The 19160-nt window shown below is 55.4% G+C and overlaps 1 protein-coding gene across 14 annotated transcripts in view; it reads right to left on the bottom strand.

The window, feature by feature from the left end:
• Positions 1-584: 584 nt before the first annotated feature.
• Positions 585-19160, bottom strand: part of MEF2D (myocyte enhancer factor 2D) — a 98173-nt gene continuing 79597 nt past the window's right edge. For 10 of the 14 annotated variants that reach the window (XM_074529471.1, XM_074529475.1, XM_074529477.1 and 7 more), the window contains 6 exons: positions 17395-17588; positions 15651-15671; positions 11589-11718; positions 6657-6882; positions 1519-5183; positions 585-1465 (listed from right to left, as the gene is read on the bottom strand). In XM_074529471.1, coding sequence (XP_074385572.1) covers positions 4853-5183; positions 6657-6882; positions 11589-11718; positions 15651-15671; positions 17395-17588 — 902 coding nt within the window. In that variant the 3' untranslated portion in view covers positions 585-1465; positions 1519-4852. The remainder of the gene's footprint in view (positions 1466-1518; positions 5184-6656; positions 6883-11588; positions 11719-15650; positions 15672-17394; positions 17589-19160) is intronic. The other 4 variants (XM_074529483.1, XM_074529482.1, XM_074529480.1 and 1 more) reach the window with 1 other exon arrangement.

Genomic DNA, 19160 nt, shown 5'->3' with positions numbered 1-19160 from the left:
CGGAACAGAGACCCCAAAAACGGGCACAGACACGCCAAAAATGGGCACAGAGACCCCAAAACCCGGCACAGACACCCCAAAAATGGGCACAGAGACCCCAAAACCCGGCACAGACACCCCAAAAACGGGCACAGACACCCCAAACCCCAGCTTTGCCAAGCCCTGGGAAAGACCAGCCTCCCCAGGCCGGGGGTCACAGCCCCCCTGTGCCAGCCCCCCCGGCTCAGCCCCCTGGCACCCCTGGCACCCCGCGGGCAGGGGGCCGTGCCGCTGCCCCCACCCCGCCTTACCTGGGCTCAGGTGAGGGCTGGAGCATCCACAGAGAGAGAGTTTTAGAAGGTAAAAGATCAGAAACAGACTTTGGTTAAGTAACCACACGTTTAGAAAGGAATATATCAGTTTGGAAACATCTCAGTGCATACTTCTTATATGAAAATATACACAAATGTATTTCATTCTCCAAAAAAGGAACAATTAAAAACAAAAGCAAACTAGCCCAAACACAATATATTAGCTGTTTTTTTGTTGGTTTTTTTTTCTTTTTTTCTTGTTGTTGTCATCCTTTAAAATCTTTAACGCTACACTTTGTTCAGGTTACACTTTTTTTGTCTTTTTTTTGGTTTTTTTGTAAATGCTTTTTTTTTTCTTCATGCATTTTACACCTTTATAGCCTTTGAGAATAAATAAGCTCCATTTTGCTTCCACATCTCTAAAAACTGCAGCATTTTAACTATTGTCATTTAAATCGTGCAATTTTTTTTTTTGCAACACCCCTTTTTAAAAAATGGAAAATATATATATATATTTTAAAACTAAACCCTATACAACGCAAAAATTCCAAATTAAAAAAAAAATTATACACAATTGTAACTGTCAACAGTACAGATGAGCACGAGAAATAAAATTAGATCAGAAACATATTTATAGAAGCACAAAGGAGGGTGTTGGTTTCTTAGATTGTCATTCTTCTCGTTGTCTTTTGAAAATTAGGAGGAGTTTACCAGATACTACAGGCTGGGGGAGGGGGGAAATAAAGGATAATGACCCGGACAAAAAAAAAAAAATAGAATATAATAATAATAAAATAACCCCAAGCCCCCAGCAAAGTGAAGACCCCGACAAACAGCCCCCAAACCCTTTCACTGTGATGTGAGGCCAACGGCGTGTCTGACCTGGGCATGCCCACCTCCCCATGAGCCTGGCACAGCCCAGGGGCGTAGGTGCCAACCCAGAGCTGGACTTGCCCCTGGCACCAAGGCTGTCCTTGACCCTGGCACAGCCCAGAGTTGTTGGTACCAACCCAGAGCTGGGCCTGCCCCTGGCACCAACCCCGGGCTGTACCTGCCCCTGGCACAGCCCACAGCTGTATCTGCCTGTGGCACCAGAGCTGTACCCGCCCCTGGCACCAGAGCCATCCTTGCCCCTGGCACAGCCCAGAGCTGTAGGCACCAACTCAGAGCTGTACCTGCCCCTGGCATCAGCCCAGAGCTGCACTTGCCCCTGGCACCAGAGCTGTACCTGCCCATGGCACCAGCCCAGAGCCATCTTTGCCCCTGGCACCAGAGCTGTACCTGCCCCTGGCACCAGAGCCATCTTTGCCCTGGGCACAGCCCAGAGCCACAGGCACCAACCCAGAGCTGGACCTGCCCCTGGCATCAGCCCAGAGCTGCACTTGCCCCTGGCACCAGAGCCATCCTTGCCCCTGGCACCAGAGCCATCCTTGCCCCTGGCACCAGAGCTGTCCTTGCCCCTGGCACCAGAGCCATCCTTGCCCCTGGCACCAGAGCCATCCTTGCCCATGGCACCAGAGCCATCCTTGCCCATGGCACCAGAGCCATCCTTGCCCCTGGCACCAGAGCCATCCTTGCCCATGGCACCAGAGCCATCCTTGCCCATGGCACCAGAGCCATCCTTGCCCCTGGCACCAGAGCCATCCTTGCCCGTGGCACAGCCCAGGGAGCGTCGAGTGCTGCAGCTGCAGATCCAGCCGGGCAGATCTGACCCTGCATGTGCCCATCCCAGCGTTTGTCTCTTGGTTTCATGGTTCCAGCCTCTCAGCTTCCAGGCAGAAGTGTGAACTTGGGAGTCAGGGTGTGAAGTCAATGAGCAAAAATGGGTTTTTTTGGTTTTTTCCCCCCTCTCCTGACGGGCATTGAGATCTGGGGGGTCTCCACTGCTGCCTCCTCTCCGGGGTCTCTGAGCCAGCTGGGCCCTCCTGCCACGCTGCTCCCGTGGGGTTCCTTGGGTTGAGTTTATTTTTTGTGAAGAAAAACAAAAAATAAAATAAAATACAAAAAAAAACCCCCGAGAGCGATGAGACGTCATTATCCCGCCTAATTTCCAAAGCAAGGCCGTGCAAAGAGAGCTCAGTTGCGCGTCCAGGTACGTCCGGCGGGGCGGGCGAGGAAGACCACGGTCCACAGCAGCTCTCCTGCTTCCCCAAGGGCTTGGCAGGGATGAGGGGGGAAGGAAGATCAGCTCCTGGTGCTGGCATTGCAGAGGTGAGAGCCCAGCGTGTCCCTGGTGCCCGCTGGGCGTGGCTGGGGAGGGGGCACGGGGGGGTTCAATGCACAAAACCTGCCAGGGGTCCTTTCCTCCTCTCATCCACCCAGAGCATGGAACAGGAGAGGGAATTCCAAACTGACGGCTGGAGAAGAATAAAGCTGTCATCTGTGGCAGGAATTTGGTCTTTGGAGGTGTGGAGGGGAGGGTTCTGTTTGCTGATCTGTCTCCATGCCTTGATCCACGAGCAGGGATGGTGCTGAGGGCACCCAGAACGCCGGCACTGCTGAGCACCCACCACCCTGAGCCACAAAACCAGCTCCTAATTCTCACCCAGCTCCTGAAGGATTTCCTCTCCTCCAACCACTCCCTTTGGGCAGCCCTGTTCATCCCACAATAATCATCAGCTTTTTTTTTTTTTTTTTTTGGTTTTGTTTTTCTAATTAGAAACTTTTTGGTTGGGAAAAGTTTGTAAAACCCCATCCATTTGGTTTTGCCCTCATCCTGGGAGGTTTTTATGCCATCTGCCTCATTCCAGGGCTGAGCTGGCTGCTGACACCTGGCAGAGGGATAAAGCCCAGCCTGACTCAGCTCCTCTCCCTTTGCTCTGCTTCAGGGTTGAGCTGAACCCCAGGAACCCCCAGCTCCTCCACAGCCCCCCCAAAGCTGGCCAAGCTCCAGCTGGCAAAGGTGGCACCTGGGCAGGTTTGGTGCCAGTTTGGGACTGTCAGCCTTGGGGTGGCCCTGCACAGGGTGACAGGGCAGCAGGCTGGGAGGGGACACCAGCACGAGCACCTGCAGGGACAGAGCCCATCCCTAACGGCAATGCCAGCCAGGAACGGCCCCTTCTCCTCCAAACCCTCCAGGAACGGTTCCTTCTCCTCCAAACCCTCCAGGAACGGTTCCTTCTCCTCCAAACCCTCCAGGAACGGTTCCTTCTCCTCCAAACCCTCCAGGAACGGTTCCTTCTCCTCCAAACCCTCCAGGAACGGTTCCTTCTCCTCCAAACCCTCCAGGAACGGCTCCTTCTCCTCCAAACCCTCCAGGAACGGTTCCTTCTCCTCCAAACCCTCCAACCATGAGCAGGTTGATGCATTTTGGGATCAGGGCACCAACACCCATCCCTGGGAAATTGCCAGAGCAAGTGGCAGCATGAGGAAATCCCTCAGTTTTTCCTTTTTCCTTCCACCAAATCACTGCTGAAGGAGATTTTCTGCACAGCTCACTGTTGCCTTTTGAGGCCTAGAAACCTTCAGGCAAAATCTCATTTTAGGATCGTTACTTCAGTTGCATCTTTCAGTAAAAAAATAATTTCTTCCCATTTTCCTGATTTAAAGCTTTGGCCCATGTGCAACATTTCTCAAATGTTTTTATGGACGTTGTTTGCTAAAACCCCTAATTTTCTCTCCAAACCAGCACTAAAATCCCTTCTCCACACACCTGCTGTGCCCAGGTGGGGGTGAGGGAAACAGGAACTCCAGTGTTCCAGTGACCCTGGTGAGGAACAGTGGAGTTCCCTGCTCGGGTAGGAAATGGGACTGTCATGCAAATGGGACTAAGCCTTAAAAATCTCCCTCTTCTTCCTCCTGATGCAGCTTCCCTGAAGCAGGCTGTGGATGTGGCTGCATCCCTGAGCCGCTCCTCACCTCCCTTCCCAGCTGGTGCAGGAAAACCCTTCTGAAGGAAAACCCTTCCGGAGGAAAACACTTCTGGAGGAAAACCCTTCTGGAGGAAAACCCTTTTGAAGGAAAACACTTCTGGAGGAAAACCCTTTTGAAGGAAAACACTTCTGGAGGAAAACACTTCTGGAGGAAAACACTTCTGGAGGAAAACCCTTATGGAGGAAAACCCTTATGGAGGAAAATCCTTCTGGAGGAAAACCCTTCTGGAGGAAAGCCCTTCTGTAGAAAAACCTGTGCCTACCAAAGCCCTTCAAGCTTCCAGAGAGCTGCCTCATGTCTGACCTGCCCCTCCCTGCACGGGCAGCCACAGGAATGGCCAGGAAGGTGCATTTTGGGGTGCTCTGTGCCCCATCTCCCCCCAGAGCCCATCCTGCTGCAGGTGCTCTGCTTAGGGCTGGGCTCCCACCTCCCAAGGGGTCCCTGCTGGTCCTCAGGGGAGCATCCCTGGGCTTGGTGAGCACACCTTCACCCCCCTGCAGCCCCCACTCCCCCAGCCCTGGCCCGGATGCCCTGCATGCGTCCCTGCTGCTGTGCTAGAATGAATGCCTACAAAATCCTAAAGCTATTTCTCAGGCAGTTTATGATAACATCCCCCCCCAACACCCCACACCCCATCACCCGTTTCACCCTCCCCCTGCCCTTCTGCCAGCCCCTCTGCGGCTCGCTGGTTATGTGACCCAGGTATCCAAGCGCATGCGCTTTACGGAGGGGCTCTCCCCCTCGGGCTCGCCGCTGGCTCGCAGGAGACCCAGGGAGGAGCCAAAATCGGGCCGGGCGGGGTCGTCGCGCTCGCTGCTGCCCTCGTAGGAGCTGGTGTTGCTGCTGAGGCTGTCGACGGGCGAGCGGCCGGTGGGCTCGTGGCGGGGCTGGTGGGGGAAGGTGCTCAGCGGGGTGGCAGTGTTCCTCTCGCGGTTGGGCGACACGGGCTCCGACTTGATGCTGATGTTGGGGTTGGTGTTGACAGTCAACGTGGTGGTGTGGGATAAGTGACTCCCTTGTCTGGGTGGGGGAGAGGGTGGGAAGGGAGGAGGAGGAGGAGGAGGAGGAGGAAGGGGGAGAAAAAGATGGAGGAGGAGATAATGGGAAATCGCTCATTATTATCTTTTTGGTGGCCTTCTACCTTCCAGCGCACACAATTCAGAAATTTCACACACCACCATCCGTCCATCCATCCATCCATCCATCCCTCCTTCCATCCATCCATCCATCCATCATCCATCCATCCATCCATCATCCATCCATCATCCATCCATCCCTGCATCCATCCATCCATCCATCCATCATCCATCCATGATTCCATCCATCCATCCATCATCCATCCATCCATCCATCCATCCATCATCCATCCATCCATCCATCATCCATCCATCATCCATCCATCCCTGCATCCATCCATCCATCCATCCATCATCCATCCATGATTCCATCCATCCATCCATCCATCCATCCATCCATCCATCATCCATCCATCATCCATCCATCATCCATCCATCCATCCATCCATCATCCATCCATCCATCCATCCATCATCCATCCATCCATCCTCCATCCATCCATGATTCCATCCATCCTCCATCCATCCATCCTCCATCCATCCTCCATCCATCCATCCATCCATCCATCCATCCATCCATCCATCCATCCTCCATCCATCCATCCATCATCCATCCATCCATGATTCCATCCATGATTCCATCCATCCATCCATCCATCCATCCATCCATCATCCATCCATCTATCCATCATCCATCCATCATCCATCCATCCATCCATCCATCCATCCATCCATCCATCCATCATCCGTCCATCCATCCATCCATCCATCCATCCATCATCCATCCATCCATCCATCCATGATGGAAATGTGGCTTTGGCTAAGTGGTTGGGGCACTCATTGAATCTCCCTCTTAAATTCCTATCTTTCTTTGTCCCATGGTCTCAATGTGATCACGGGCAAGTGGCCTAAATTTTTCTTTTGACTGTGGGTGAGTGCTTTATTCCAGAGTAAAAGCAGATCCACACCAGAAATCCTGCTCTAAGGTGGAAGTGCCTGTATTTTCTGCCCTGGAGAAAATCAATCTTTTTGCAACTTTAAAAGCCACTTTCCTCTATTCCAGGCACCCTATCCTGCAATGTCCATCCCATCCGGCCCTACCTGTTCCCAGCTCCCCCCAGGTGAGTGCAGGCATCAATCCCACAGTGGACAGGCAGAAGGATGAGGCTCTGGGAGCATCCCCAAATACCCTGATCCCAGCCAGGGACTCTGGGTCACCCTTGGAGCCACAGGGACAGCACTGCCCAAAGCTCCCAGCTGTTCTGGGCACACAGCTCCTGCCCCCAGGAACACAGCGTGGACCCACCAGGGCCTGGCACTGGGAGCCTGGAGAACACAGAGGGCTCTCCCAGCACCCTGGGGCTCTGCAGGTGTGGCACCCCCAGAGGAACTGCCCATTTCCCTCTGGTGTCACTCACATTAAGTTTCCTAGTGACACCGGGACCAGGTGCTGCTGCTGCGGCTGCTGCTGCGGCTGCTGCTGCTGCTGCTGTTGCTGTTGTTGCTGCTGCTGCTGCTGTTGCTGCTGCTGCTGCTGTTGCTGCTGCTGCTGCTGCTGCCAGGCAGAGATGTTGCCAAGGGACAGCCCTCCAGGTGAGCTGAAGGCTGGCAGCGAGGAGAGCTCAGCGCTCGTCAGCTGATAATCTGCAAGGGAGGAGCCCTGCAGTGAATTCCAGGTCAAAGCTGCCCCCAGAGTGCCCTGAGCACTGAGGGAGGATGGACACACACCAGAGACACAAACACACGGTGAATGGGGTGTCTGTGGCAGAGCACACAGCTCCTGAGTGCATGGTTTGTGTTGGAGTCACAAAATCAATCAGGCTGGAAAGACCTCTGAGATCCAGTTCAATCTATGACCAAACACTGCATCAGCAAAGAGACATTTAAAGGCCATCTAGTCCAACATGCAGGGACATTCTCACTATCCCAGACTGCTCCCTGTTCAACCTGGCCTGGGACACCTCCAGCAATGGGGCAGCCAGAGCTCCTGTGGGCACCCTGTGCCAGCACCTCCCCACCCTCAGTGTGAACAATTCCCTCCTTCCATCCAATTCCCTCCTTGTATCCAATTCCCTCCTTCCATCCAATTCCCTCCTTCTATCCAACTCCCTCCTTAAATCCACTTCTCCTCCACCCAGAGGGTGCTGCTGGCAGGACCTGCCCCCTCCACACCACCCCCAGTGCCCCTGGCACAGCAGTGCCCATGGTAGCTGTGTCTGGATACCCCAAGAAAGGGCCATGAACACGTGAGACCCCCAGAGCCCCCTCCAGCCAAATGTACAGAGTCAGACACAGCTCCTGCCCCGCTGGGGCAGCAAATCTGGCAGCTGGCACCCACCTGGGCCTTGGCACCCTCACCTGGGCGTGAGCACCCTCACCTGGGTTTGGACACCTTCATCCGTGCATGGGCATCCCCACTTGTGTCTGGGGCATCCCAACCTGTACCTGGGGCATCCCCACCCTTACCTGAGGCATGCCCACCTGTATCTGGGCATACCCACCTGTATCTGGGCACCCTCATCTGTGCCCGGGGTATCCCCACGTGGGGCATCCCCATCTGTACCTGGGGCACCCCCACCTGTACCTGGGGCATCCCCACCTTTGCTTGGGCACCCTCACCTATACCTGGGCACCCTCATCTGTTCCCAGGGCATCCCCACCTGTACCTGGGCACCCTCACCTGTACCTGGGGCACCCTCACCTGTACCTGGGCACCCTCACCTGTACCTGGGGCACCCTCACCTGTACCTGGGGCACCCCCACCTGTACCTGGGCACCCTCACCTGTACCTGGGGCACCCTCACCTGTACCTGGGCCGTACCGGGGACAGCCCCACGGCATGCGCCGTGTCCCGGGTGGCAGCAGGGGGCGCTCTCTGCCCGCCATGAGGACACGGGACTGTCACCGTGACCCCCCCCTCCACGGGCACCCCAGGACCCCCTTCCCCACGGTGTTGCCACCCATCCATGGGCACCCCGGGACCCTCCCCCACACTGTTCCACCCCCTCCATGGGCACTCCGGGACCTCCTCCCCTCATTGTTCCCACCCCTCCATGGGCATCCTATGCCCTGGTACCTCCTCCCCCATACTGTCCCCACCCCCTCCACAGGACCCCCACACTCCAGGACCCTTCCCCACATTGTTCCCACCCCCTCCACGGGCACTCCCCACCCCAGGACCTCCCCCCCCTCCCATTTGCAGGGCAATGCCTGTCCCATGCAGAACCCACTGGAAACCCCAGTGGGGCACCTCAAACCAGGGGGGATTTTACAAAGCTGGCCAGGGAGGGAAGTGCTGCTCCTTGAGGAGATGGTCAGACCTTGGTCAGCCGTGTCAGCCTGACACAGCCACCCAGCAAACCCTCCTCACCCCCTCTCCTCCCCCTTCCCAGCTCTAATTGTGGGTGTCTCGTGGTTTCAGCTGTCCCCACCCCAGCAGCACACACAGAGGTGGCTGTGCTGGTGCTGAACTGCTGCCAAATCCCCAGCACACCCCACCCAACACATCCTGGCACTGGGTTCCCTGCTCCATGCCCCCCTGCACTGCCTGGTCTGGTTTGGGAGCTCCTGACACTCCTGGCTGCCCCTCAGCCCCAGCAGGGCTGGAGCTGGAGCTGCCCCAGGTCACAGAGCTGGGGATGGGCAGGTTTGACACCCAGCACAGAGATGTGGGCAGAGCTCAGCTGCACCAGGCTGGAATCCTGGCAATGCCCACCCAGGCAATGCACACCCAGCTACCAGGTGAGTCCTGGGCAATGCTCCAGGCTGGGAGTTTGTCAGGGCATCTGCAGCATCACAGAATCACTGAATTATCTGGGCTGGAAAGGCTGTCCAGGACCATGGAGTCCAATTGTTCCCCCAGCACTGCCAAGGCCACCACTAAGCCATGTCCCCAAGTCACATCTGTTACAGTCACATCTCACAGTCACATCTGTTAAATCCCTCCAGCCATGGTGACACCACTACTGCCCCAAGGCACTGAGGTTCCAAGGCCTGAACACCTTTTCCACATAGAAATTTTCCCTAATATCCCACCTGAACCTCTCCTGGGGCCATTTCTCCTTGTCCTGCCCTTTGTCACCCAGGAGCAGAGCCCAATCTTGGCTGTCCCCCCCTGTCAGGGTGTTGTGGACAGTGACAAAGTCCCTCCAAACCTCCTTTTCTCCAGGCTGAGCCCCCTCAGCTCCTTGTGGAGGACTCCATGGCCTGGGACAGCCCTTCCAGCCTGGACAAAAGGAGGTTTGGAGGGACTTTGTCACTGACCACAACTCCCTGACCCTTCACAAATGAAGCCAATTCCTGCCCAGCTAACAGGGCAGCTCTGGCAGAACTGTCAGGTTCAGAGTTTGTACCCCACAGTGGTGCCCCCACAGCACCTGGGCAGCAACACAGCTCTGCCCATGGTCAGCTGAGAGCAAAAATAACTGCAGAGAGCAGAAACTGAGCTCTGAGCTGAATTACAGAGAGCTGATCCCTCCAGCCATGGTGACACCACCACTGCCCCAAGGCAGTGTGGTTCCAAGGCCTGAACACCTTTTCCACACAAAAATTTTCCCTAATATCCCACCTAAACCTCCCCTGGGGACATTTCTCCTTGTCCTGCCCTTTGTCACCCAGGAGCAGAGCCCAATCTTGGCTGTCCCCTCCTGTCAGGGAGTTGTGGACAGTGACAAAGTCCCTCCAAACCTCCTTTTCTCCAGGCTGAGCCCCCTCAGCTCCTTGTGGAGGACTCCATGGCCTGGGACAGCCCTTCCAGCCTGGACAAAAGGAGGTTTGGAGGGACTTTGTCACTGACCACAACTCCCTGACCCTTCACAAATGAAGCCAATTCCTGCCCAGCTAACAGGGCAGCTCTGGCAGAACTGTCAGGTTCAGAGTTTGTACCCCACCGTGGTGCCCCCACAGCACCTGGGCAGCAATACAGCTCTGCCCATGGTCAGCTGAGAGCAAAAATAACTGCAGAGAGCAGAAATTCAGGCTCCTCTGCTCTGAGCAGTGCACAGGCCTCAATTAAAACCTATTTTGGGGACTCTGGCTGGCTGCTAAACCACATGGTCACACAGGAGAGCAGCCCCATCACGCACAGCCAGCATCTCTGGGGCTGCACCTACTCATTAGGACAGGGAGTATCCAACTGCCACTTCTGCCTTCTCCCAGACAAGCAGCTTTTGGACATTTTTTGCCAATTTTTTTTCTCAGAACAAGTTGCACAGGCAGCCAGCAAGGCCTCAAAGTCTTGCTGGAGGTCTGACAGGTGAGAGATGAGCAATTCTTGTGTCTGGGCACTGTCACTGTCGCCTGGGGCTGCTTTCAATCCAGCACCCCAATCAGATGTGGCTGGGAGCAGGTTGGTTTGCATTCTTCCCAAACTTTTTGAGGGATTTTTTTGTCATTATTACAACACCCCCTGAGCTCTGAGAGCCTGGGGATGGGTGTAGCTGTAATTAGCATCCACAGCACAGTGCACTGGGCTGCACCAGCCCTCACAGCCCTGCTGGCTATGACAGTGAGCTCTCACCACTGACACAATGAATTTCTCTTGGTTTTAGTTCTGTGGAACCCTTGCACCATGTGCTGGCTGCCATGGAGAGCTCCAGGAGCATCACTGCAGCTGCTCAGGGAGCCCCAGTGATGTTCAGCAGCAGCACAATTCCTTCTGGGGCTAACTGAGACACCTGAGAGCTCTGCCCTGGCCAGGTCCTGTCTGTCTGTCTGTATCAGATCTCTGGCCTGGCCAGGTCTTGTCTGTCTGTCTGCCTGCTTAGAACTCTGCTCTGGCCAGGTCCTACCTGCTTAAAGCTCTTCTCTGGCCAGGTCCTGTCTGTCTGTGTCAGAGCTCTGCCCTAGACAGGTCCTGCCTGAGAGCTCTGCCCTGACTCCTGTGTCACAGCTCTGCTCTAGCCAGGTCCTGTCTGTCTGTCTGTATCAGATCTCTGGCCTGGCCAGGTCCTGTCTGTCTGTCTGCCTGTGTCAGAGCTCTGCCCTGGTCAGGTCCTGCCTGCTTAGAACTCTGCCCTGGCCAGGTCCTACTTGCTTAAAGCTCTGCCCTGGACAGGTCCTGTCTGTCTGTCTGTCTGCCTGTGTCAGAGCTCTGTCCTAGCCATGCCCTGTCTGTGTCAGATCTCTGCCCTGCCCATGTCTTACCTGTGTCAGCTCTGCCCTGGCCATGCACTGCTTAAAGCTTTACCTTGGCCGTGTCTCACCTGTGTCAGAGCTGTCCTGGCCATGTCTCACCTGCTTAGATCTCTCCCCCAGCCATGTCCCGCCTTAGATCTCTGTCCTGGCCATGCCCTGTCTGTGTCAGATCCCTGCCCTGGCCATGTCTCACCTGTGTCCTGGCCATGTCTTACCTGTGTTGTAGGCTGTGGGCATGGCAGAGAAGGGCAGCCCCTGTGTCAGCAGGCTCGGAGTGGCCACGGACACGACTGGTGTGGTCAGAGAGTGAGTTGCTTGAGAGACACCCAAGCGCTGTGTGTTTTGCTGTGGGAGCAAACAGGGAGGAAGTTAAAGCTCAGATGGTTGGATTGGGTCATTTTCAGGGGTTGTGGCCCCCCCAAACCCCCTGGGCATGCACTGAGGCTGAGCATGGAGAGCGTGGGACAGGTAGGATTGATCCTCTGGCCATTCCACACTGCAAAAAAAGCAAAGTACAAACCACACCAGCTACTGACACTCATGTGCAGGTCATGGCTGGGCTTCAGCCACCAGCACCAGCCATGCCCTGAGTGCATGGAAGGGGAAAGCACCAGGAGGCCTCAGACAATTCCTCACTGCTTTCAGAGTGAGCCTTGGAGTGACAAAGGCACCAAAGCAAACCAGAACCAGCAGAGCTGACATCTCCCTGCAGCTCTGGTGGCCAGGAACAAGCCCCTGCCTCAAAGGGAAGCTGAGGACACCAAGCACTGGCCTCAGGATTTTAAAGGGACTCTGGAATATCCCTAAACTCCAAGCCCAGTGCTCAGCAGCCTGCTGGCTCGGTGCCCTCCCAAGGTTTTGGTGACTCAGGTATTAACAGGTTCACCGTGGAAAAATTCTGCCCTTGCACCAGAGCACCCCAAGCTTCCCCCCTGGGTTTTCCAGGCAGTTATGTGGGCAGATCTATAGGTCAGATTCAGCCCTGTTTACAAGGCAGATAATCTGGGCTGTCTCTGCTGATCTGGTTTAAATCAGACTCAAGAGGCTTGACTCTAATCCCCAGCACCCAGCACACGTCACCCTGTGAAGACTGGGGCAGTGCCCAGCTTGAACCACGCCTGGCACCAGGGTGGAACTGAGGAACTGAGGGCTCCCAGGCTGGGCACACACACTGCAGAGCTCCCCCATGGCCAGGGAGACTCTCCTGGGACAAAGCTGGATGCTGGCACCCTGCCCTGGCCACCTGAGAGCACCTGGCTGTGCAGGATTTGCTGCCCCTGCACCCACACAGTGCCCAGCCCCGGGTGCCCCCAGTGGCCTGGGCAAGGAGATTAGCAGGGCTCTGAGTGCTAAAGCTCTGGGGGGCTGCAGGAGAAGGTTTTCCTGGCACACATCCTGCTGGCAGCCTGCCCTGGCCGTGCTGGGGGTTAAGGACATGGCACTGAATGTCCTCACAAAGGCACAGCCCTGTCCCTGTCCCTGTCCTGCCTGCATGAGACCAGGGGGATGCAGGGCCCACAGCCCCATCCCTTGTGCAGCCCCCACACCCCATCCCTTGTGCAGCTCCCACACCCCATCTCTTCTGCAGGGCTCACAGCCCCATCCCACCTGCTCCTCTCCGCAGGACCCACAGCCCCATTCTGCCCCTTTCCAGCCCCCACAGCCCCATATCCCTTCTGTCCCATATCCCATATCCCCCATGTCCAGTCCCCACAACTCCATCCCACCTGCCCCTCTCTGCAGCTCCCACACACGATCCCCTCTGCAGCCCCCACACCCCCACCTCTTGTGCCCCTCTCTGCAGCCCCCACAGCCCCATCCCTTCTGTCCCCCTTTGCAACCCCACAGCCCCATTCTGCCCCTCTCTGCGGCCCCATCCCTTGTGTCCCCCCTCTCTGCAGCCCCCACACCCATCCCTTGTACCAATCTCTGCATTCCCCACACCCCCATCCCCTGTGCCCCCTTTCCAGCCCCACACCCCCATCCCCTGTGGCCCCACAGTCCCATTCTGCCCCCCTCTGCAGCCCCCACAGCCCCATATCCCTCGTGCCCCTCTCTGCAGCCCCTACACCCCATCCCTTGTGTCCCCACACCCCCATCCCCTGTGCCCCCACAGTCCCATTCTGCCCCTCTCTGCAGCCCCCACAGCCCCACATCCCTTGTGTCCCCACAGCCCCATCCCCTGTGCCCCCACAGCCCCATCCCCCGTGCCCCCACAGCCCCACATCCCCCGTGCCCCTCTCTGCAGGGCCCTGTGCCATCCCTGGCGGGGCACAGGGACCAGTGTGGCACAGGCATACCAGCAGGGCAGGCTGTGCCAGCCCCAGGAAGCTCCCTGACACCCCAAGGTGAGTGTGGGCACTGCTGTCACTATTCCAACCCCCCGATTTTCACCACAATCCATGCAGGGAGGAGGTGAGCAAGCTGCCCCCCACACTGTGCCCACAGACAACACTCCCAGCTGGTACCAACCATGCAGCATGCTCCCAGGGCATGGACCCTGCTGGCTCCCAGGGCAGGGATCCAGGGCATGGACCCTGCTGCCCCTGCAGTGGTGGGAGTGGGGACAGAAATGGGGGGACACCTCTCTGAACGCTGGCAGGGAGGAAAGCGTGCCCAGAGCTGCAGGAGCAGCACTGAGGGTGCCAGGGCTGGGGCTGTGGGCGCTGGGGATGCACTGGAGGGATCCTGACCCATCTCACAGCTGCCTGGGGTGAGGTGGGAGCTGCCACTCGGAGAGAGGATCTGCTGGGTGGGTGGAGCAGTGTGGAGGGAGCAAAGGTTGGAGGAGCAGGGGGGATCTGTGGGGCACACACCCTGCAGCAGTGCCAAGGGGCCTGTGCCACCCTGGCCACATTTCATCACCCTCACTGGCATCCACCTCAATGCTGCCACCTTGATGGGGCGAGTGTCACAAACATCTTTTATGGAAAATCCTTTCCATAGGAATTTTCCTCCTGAGAAGCTGAGAGGCCTCAGGAACAAAATGTAAACAATGGTTATCTGCTGCTGTGAATGTAACAGGTGGATCTTGATTAGCCCATGTTAATTGTTTCTAATTAATGGCCAATCACAGTCAGCTGGCTCAGACAGACCATCCGAGCCACAAGCCTTTGTTATCATTCCTTCTTTTTCTATTCTTAGCCAGCCTTCTGATGAAATCCTTTCCTCTATTCCTTTAGTATAGTTTTAATATAATATAGATAATAAAATAATACATCAAGCCTTCTGAAACATGGAGTCAGATCCTCATCTCTTCCCTCATCCTCAGACCCCTGTGAACACCATCACAGGTGAGGACTTTTTTCACTTCAGGTTAATTCAGCCCAACAATTAAAACTGGAAATTCCAACCCCAGTGGATTTCCACCAATGCTCTGCAGTGTGCAGCCAGGGAATGGCCACAGGGATCAGGAATGAGCAGATGGGGAGTGGGGAAAAGACTGGTCCCCCTCCATACATGGGGAAACTGAGGCACGGAGATGCTGGAAGGGTTTGGGCACACAAAGAGCAGCAGAATTTGTGCCTGTCATGCCTGGCCCACCCCTGCCCTGGCCAGCAGTGTCTCAGTGCAGGCTGCCAGAGGAATATTGGCTTTCTCCTGTGCTTTTGGAGAGCTTTTCCCTGGCTGTGTGCTCTGCATCCTGCAGCAGCTCCTGCCCTTCCCTTGCTGGCCTGACCTGGCTCCCATCTGCCCTGCACCAGAATAGCAACAGAGCAGAGTGAATCCTTGCCACAAACAAGGTGGCATTCACTTTGCTGCCAGGGAGAGGAGGAAAAAAAAGCCATAAAAATAACACAGAAAACTGCCCCGTGCACAAGGGAGGTTTAGGGAGTGGATTTCCACGGGCTTTAAATAATATCTTTAATATGGGAAGAGCCTGATTTACTCCCTGTCTCTCATGTGCTGGCCATGGGCCAGGTCTCCCTGTGCTGCTGGCTCCAGCCAAGCCCCATGGGCAGCTCCAGGGCAGGGACAGTGCCCAGCTCAGCTCCACAGTCCCCAAAGGGACCCTGGCTGACCTCCCCAGGGGGACCAACACAGCAATTTTGGCCTTGGAGGAGAAACAGGCCCTTTGCAGCTCATGCCAGCTCTTTTTCCACAGGGAACTGGGTTTTCCTAAGAGCTGTTTTCCTCTAGATTTATTTTCTGCAGCAGCATCCAAGCTGGTGCCCACATCCCACCACAGGAGCCAGTGCCCACCCCTGTGTGTGCCCCACAGAGGGGACAAACAGCACAAGTGTCACCACACCATGCACACCCAGAGGGGAACTCACCAGAGCCAGGTGGTCCTCGGTCTGTGCAGGGGAGAGCAGGGAGAGAACCGAGAGCACTGTTAGCTCACCCAGCCCCCCCAGCAGCACTGTGCCCACTGGCACCTCACCCTCACCCCCACGGGGCACACACGGGCCAGGGTGGGGAATGGGACAAGGTTGGTGCCATCCCCGGGGCACAAACAGCTCAAATGGTGATTGGGAGAGGCTTGTGTCATCCATGGGGCAATGACGGCCAGGGTGGTGATTGGGAGAGGGTTTGTGCCATCCATGGGGCACACATGGGTCAGAGTGGTGATTGGGAGAGGGTTTGTACCATCCACAGGGCACAAATAGCTCAGAGTGGTGTTTGGTGTAGGGTTTGTACCAGCCATGGGCACACACGGGTCAGGGGGGTGACTGGGAGAGGTTTTGTGCCATTCATGGGGCACAAATAGCTCAGAGTGGTACCTGGTGTAAGGACTGTACCAGCCATAGGGGACAAACTGGCCAGGGTGGTGATTGGGAGAGGATCCATGGGGCACAAAGAGCTCAAAATGGTGTTTGAGAGAGGGTTTGTACCATCCATGGGGCACAAACTGGTCAGGGTGGTGACTGAGAGAGGGTTTGTGCCATCCATGGGGGACACACAGCTCAGATGGTGCCTGGCACAGAGTTTGCACCATCCATGGGGCACAGAGTGGCGAGAATGGTGATTGAGAGAGGGTTTGTACCATCCATGGGGCAAAAACAGATCAGGGTGGTGGCTGGGAGAGGGTTTGTACCCTGGTGCAGGGTTGGTACCAGCCATGGGGCACAACCAGCTCAGATGGTCCCTGGGGCAGGGTTTGTACCAGCCATGGGGCAATGCAGGTCAGGTGGTGCCTGGTGTAAGGTTTGCACCATCCATGGGGCACAAATTGGTGAGAATGGTGCCTGGTATTGGGGTTTGTACAATCCAAGGGGCACAAACAGCTCACATGGTGCTGGTACAGGGTTTGTACTATTCATCCAATCCAAGGGGCACACAGAGCTCAGATGGTGATTGGGAGAGGGTTTGTACCATCCAAGGGGCACACATAGCTCAGATGGTGACTGGGAGAGGATTTGCACCATCCATGGGGGACAACCAGGTCAGGGTGGTGACTGAGAGAGGGTTTGTACCATCCATGGGGCACACACAGCTCAGATGGTGCCTGGTACAGGGTTTGTACCATCCATGGAGCACAGAGAGCTCACAGTGATGCCTGGTACAGGGTTTGTACCATCCATAGGGCACACACAGCTGAGATGGTGCCTAGTACAGGGTTTGTACCATCCATGAAGCACAGAGAGCTCACAGTGATGCCTGGTACAGGTTTTGCACCATCCATAGGGCACACACAGCTCACAGTGGTGCCTGGTACAGGTTTTGCACCACCCATGGGGCACACAGAGCTCACAGTGGTGCTTGGGACAGGGTCTGCACCATCCATGGAGCACAGAGAGCTCACAGTGGTGCCTGGTACAGGTTTTGCACCATCCATGGGGCACACAGAGCTCACAGTGGTGCTTGGGACAGGGTCTGCACCATCCATAGGGCACACACTGCTGAGATGGTGCCTGGTACAGGTTTTGCACCATCCATAGGGCACACACTGCTGCAGGCACCAATCCCATCCTTCCCCCTCAGATCTCCCCACCACCACAGCCCCAAACCCCCCCGCTGGCAGCCCCTGCCAGCCCCTTGGTGCCCCCTGGCAGCCCCAGCAGGGCACAGGGCACTCACCAGGTGGTGCATCAGCCCCTTGCTGCCCTGCGAGGTGATGACCCGCAGGTCGGGCTTGCGGCTGTTGGGGGCCAGCTGCGCCCCGTGCGCCCCCGGGGGCGGAGGGGACTTGGCCGGGATGATCTTGCCCAGGCTGCTGCCGTTGGACACGGGCAGGAGCCCCGGAGAGGCCCTGGCACTCACGTAGCCGTTTCCTGCAGTGGGAAAAATGGGTGGTTTATGGTTGGCTTTTGGCAAATACTAAAATAAATATGATACGTGTTGTGTTAGAAAGTAATGCTGCATTAATTCTCTTAAGTAGTGTGTTAAATGTAGTTTTAGGTTATTAAAATTGTTAAAATACAAATTATGCTATGTAGGATACTTTTTTAAAGAAAGGACTTGCAGTGAGATAGCAGCCACAGGACACCTCAATCTTTCAGAGAAAATGAATTTATTGCCCATTTTCAGAAGAAATTAACTTCTTCCCGCCTCAAATGCGCTGTTAGGATTCAGAGGAAGAAGTTCACAATGACCAGACAGAATCCTGTGTTTGCATGGAATTTATGCATCATGTATGAGGTGTATGAATATGCAACAGGCTGGTTTTTTTAAGAGTTAATCCTTTCTTAACATGTGTCCTTCTTCAGGCTCATGATGCCCAGAAAAAGGCACCCAGACTGTCCATAACTCTTTGTCTCTGTTGTCTCATATTGTCCTAATTCAAATTGCCCAAATTATTATTACTCTAATTGTATTACTATTTTCATAACCATTTTATTACTAATAAACTATTAAAATTTTAAAAACAAGTGATTGGCGTTTTTCACCGGGGGCACAGAGAGGGAGCAGGTGAAGGTTGGTGATGGTGATGGACACGCTGAGCTGTGCTGCTGCACTGGGGCTCCATCAGCGCTCCAGTGTACGGGAAGATGGAACAGGGAAGCCTTATCAATATGATTAGCAAAAGATTTTGAGAATATAGAAACTATAAGTGAGATTGAAATGAAAGCAAGCTTTGAGATACCTTGAACTATTAGAAAATATTGATGTGGCTGAACTGAAGGTAATCCCCTTTTGATGGAACAACACCCTCTGCTTGCAGACAGGCCCAAGGGTCAGAGCAGACCCTGCAGCTTGGCAGAAGGGGCCCAGAGAGGAGTTTTTAGGCTTTAAAATGTAACACAGTGTGGTAATGTAATGATTCTTATAGGCTGTATGGAAATGCTATAGGATTTGTATATTGTACTAGATTGGTTAGTGAGAATTAGAATATTCAGCACAGAAGAAGATTTATTGTGTTGGAATGAGAACCTCGCCCTCTTACCCTTTTTACTCTCTTACCCTTTTTACTCCCTTACTCTCTCACCCTCTCACCCTCTCTCCCCCTCTCTTCTCTCAGCCTGCTCTGTGCCTGCAGCTCCCAGCAGGGCCCTGCACTTGGCCCTTTGCAATAAACCCCAAATTCCAAAAGGCCCCTGCACCCAGGCCCTTTGCAATAAACCCCAAATCCCAGCAGGGCCCTGCACCCAGGCCCTTTGCAATAAACCACAATTTCCAAGCCCTGGCTTCAGAGATCTCTGCTCTCCATCCATCCCAACCATCCTACACTCCATGACTGCTCCTCCTTATAGGAGAGCAGCACCTCAAAATCGCCCCCAAATCCCTCCTGCACCCCGGCAGGTTCCCCCCAGGACAGGCAGCAGCCCCTGAGCTCCCCATCCTGAAGGGACCCCCCTTTGGTTCCTGCAGAAACACCCAGCAAATCTCAGAGCCTGATGTGCAGC

The sequence above is a fragment of the Zonotrichia albicollis genome, chromosome 30, assembly GCF_047830755.1.
Source record: "Zonotrichia albicollis isolate bZonAlb1 chromosome 30, bZonAlb1.hap1, whole genome shotgun sequence".
Lineage (NCBI taxonomy): Eukaryota > Metazoa > Chordata > Aves > Passeriformes > Passerellidae > Zonotrichia > Zonotrichia albicollis.
The sequence above is the reverse complement of the archived record's forward strand: the minus strand, read 5'-3'. Positions and strand labels throughout refer to the sequence as shown.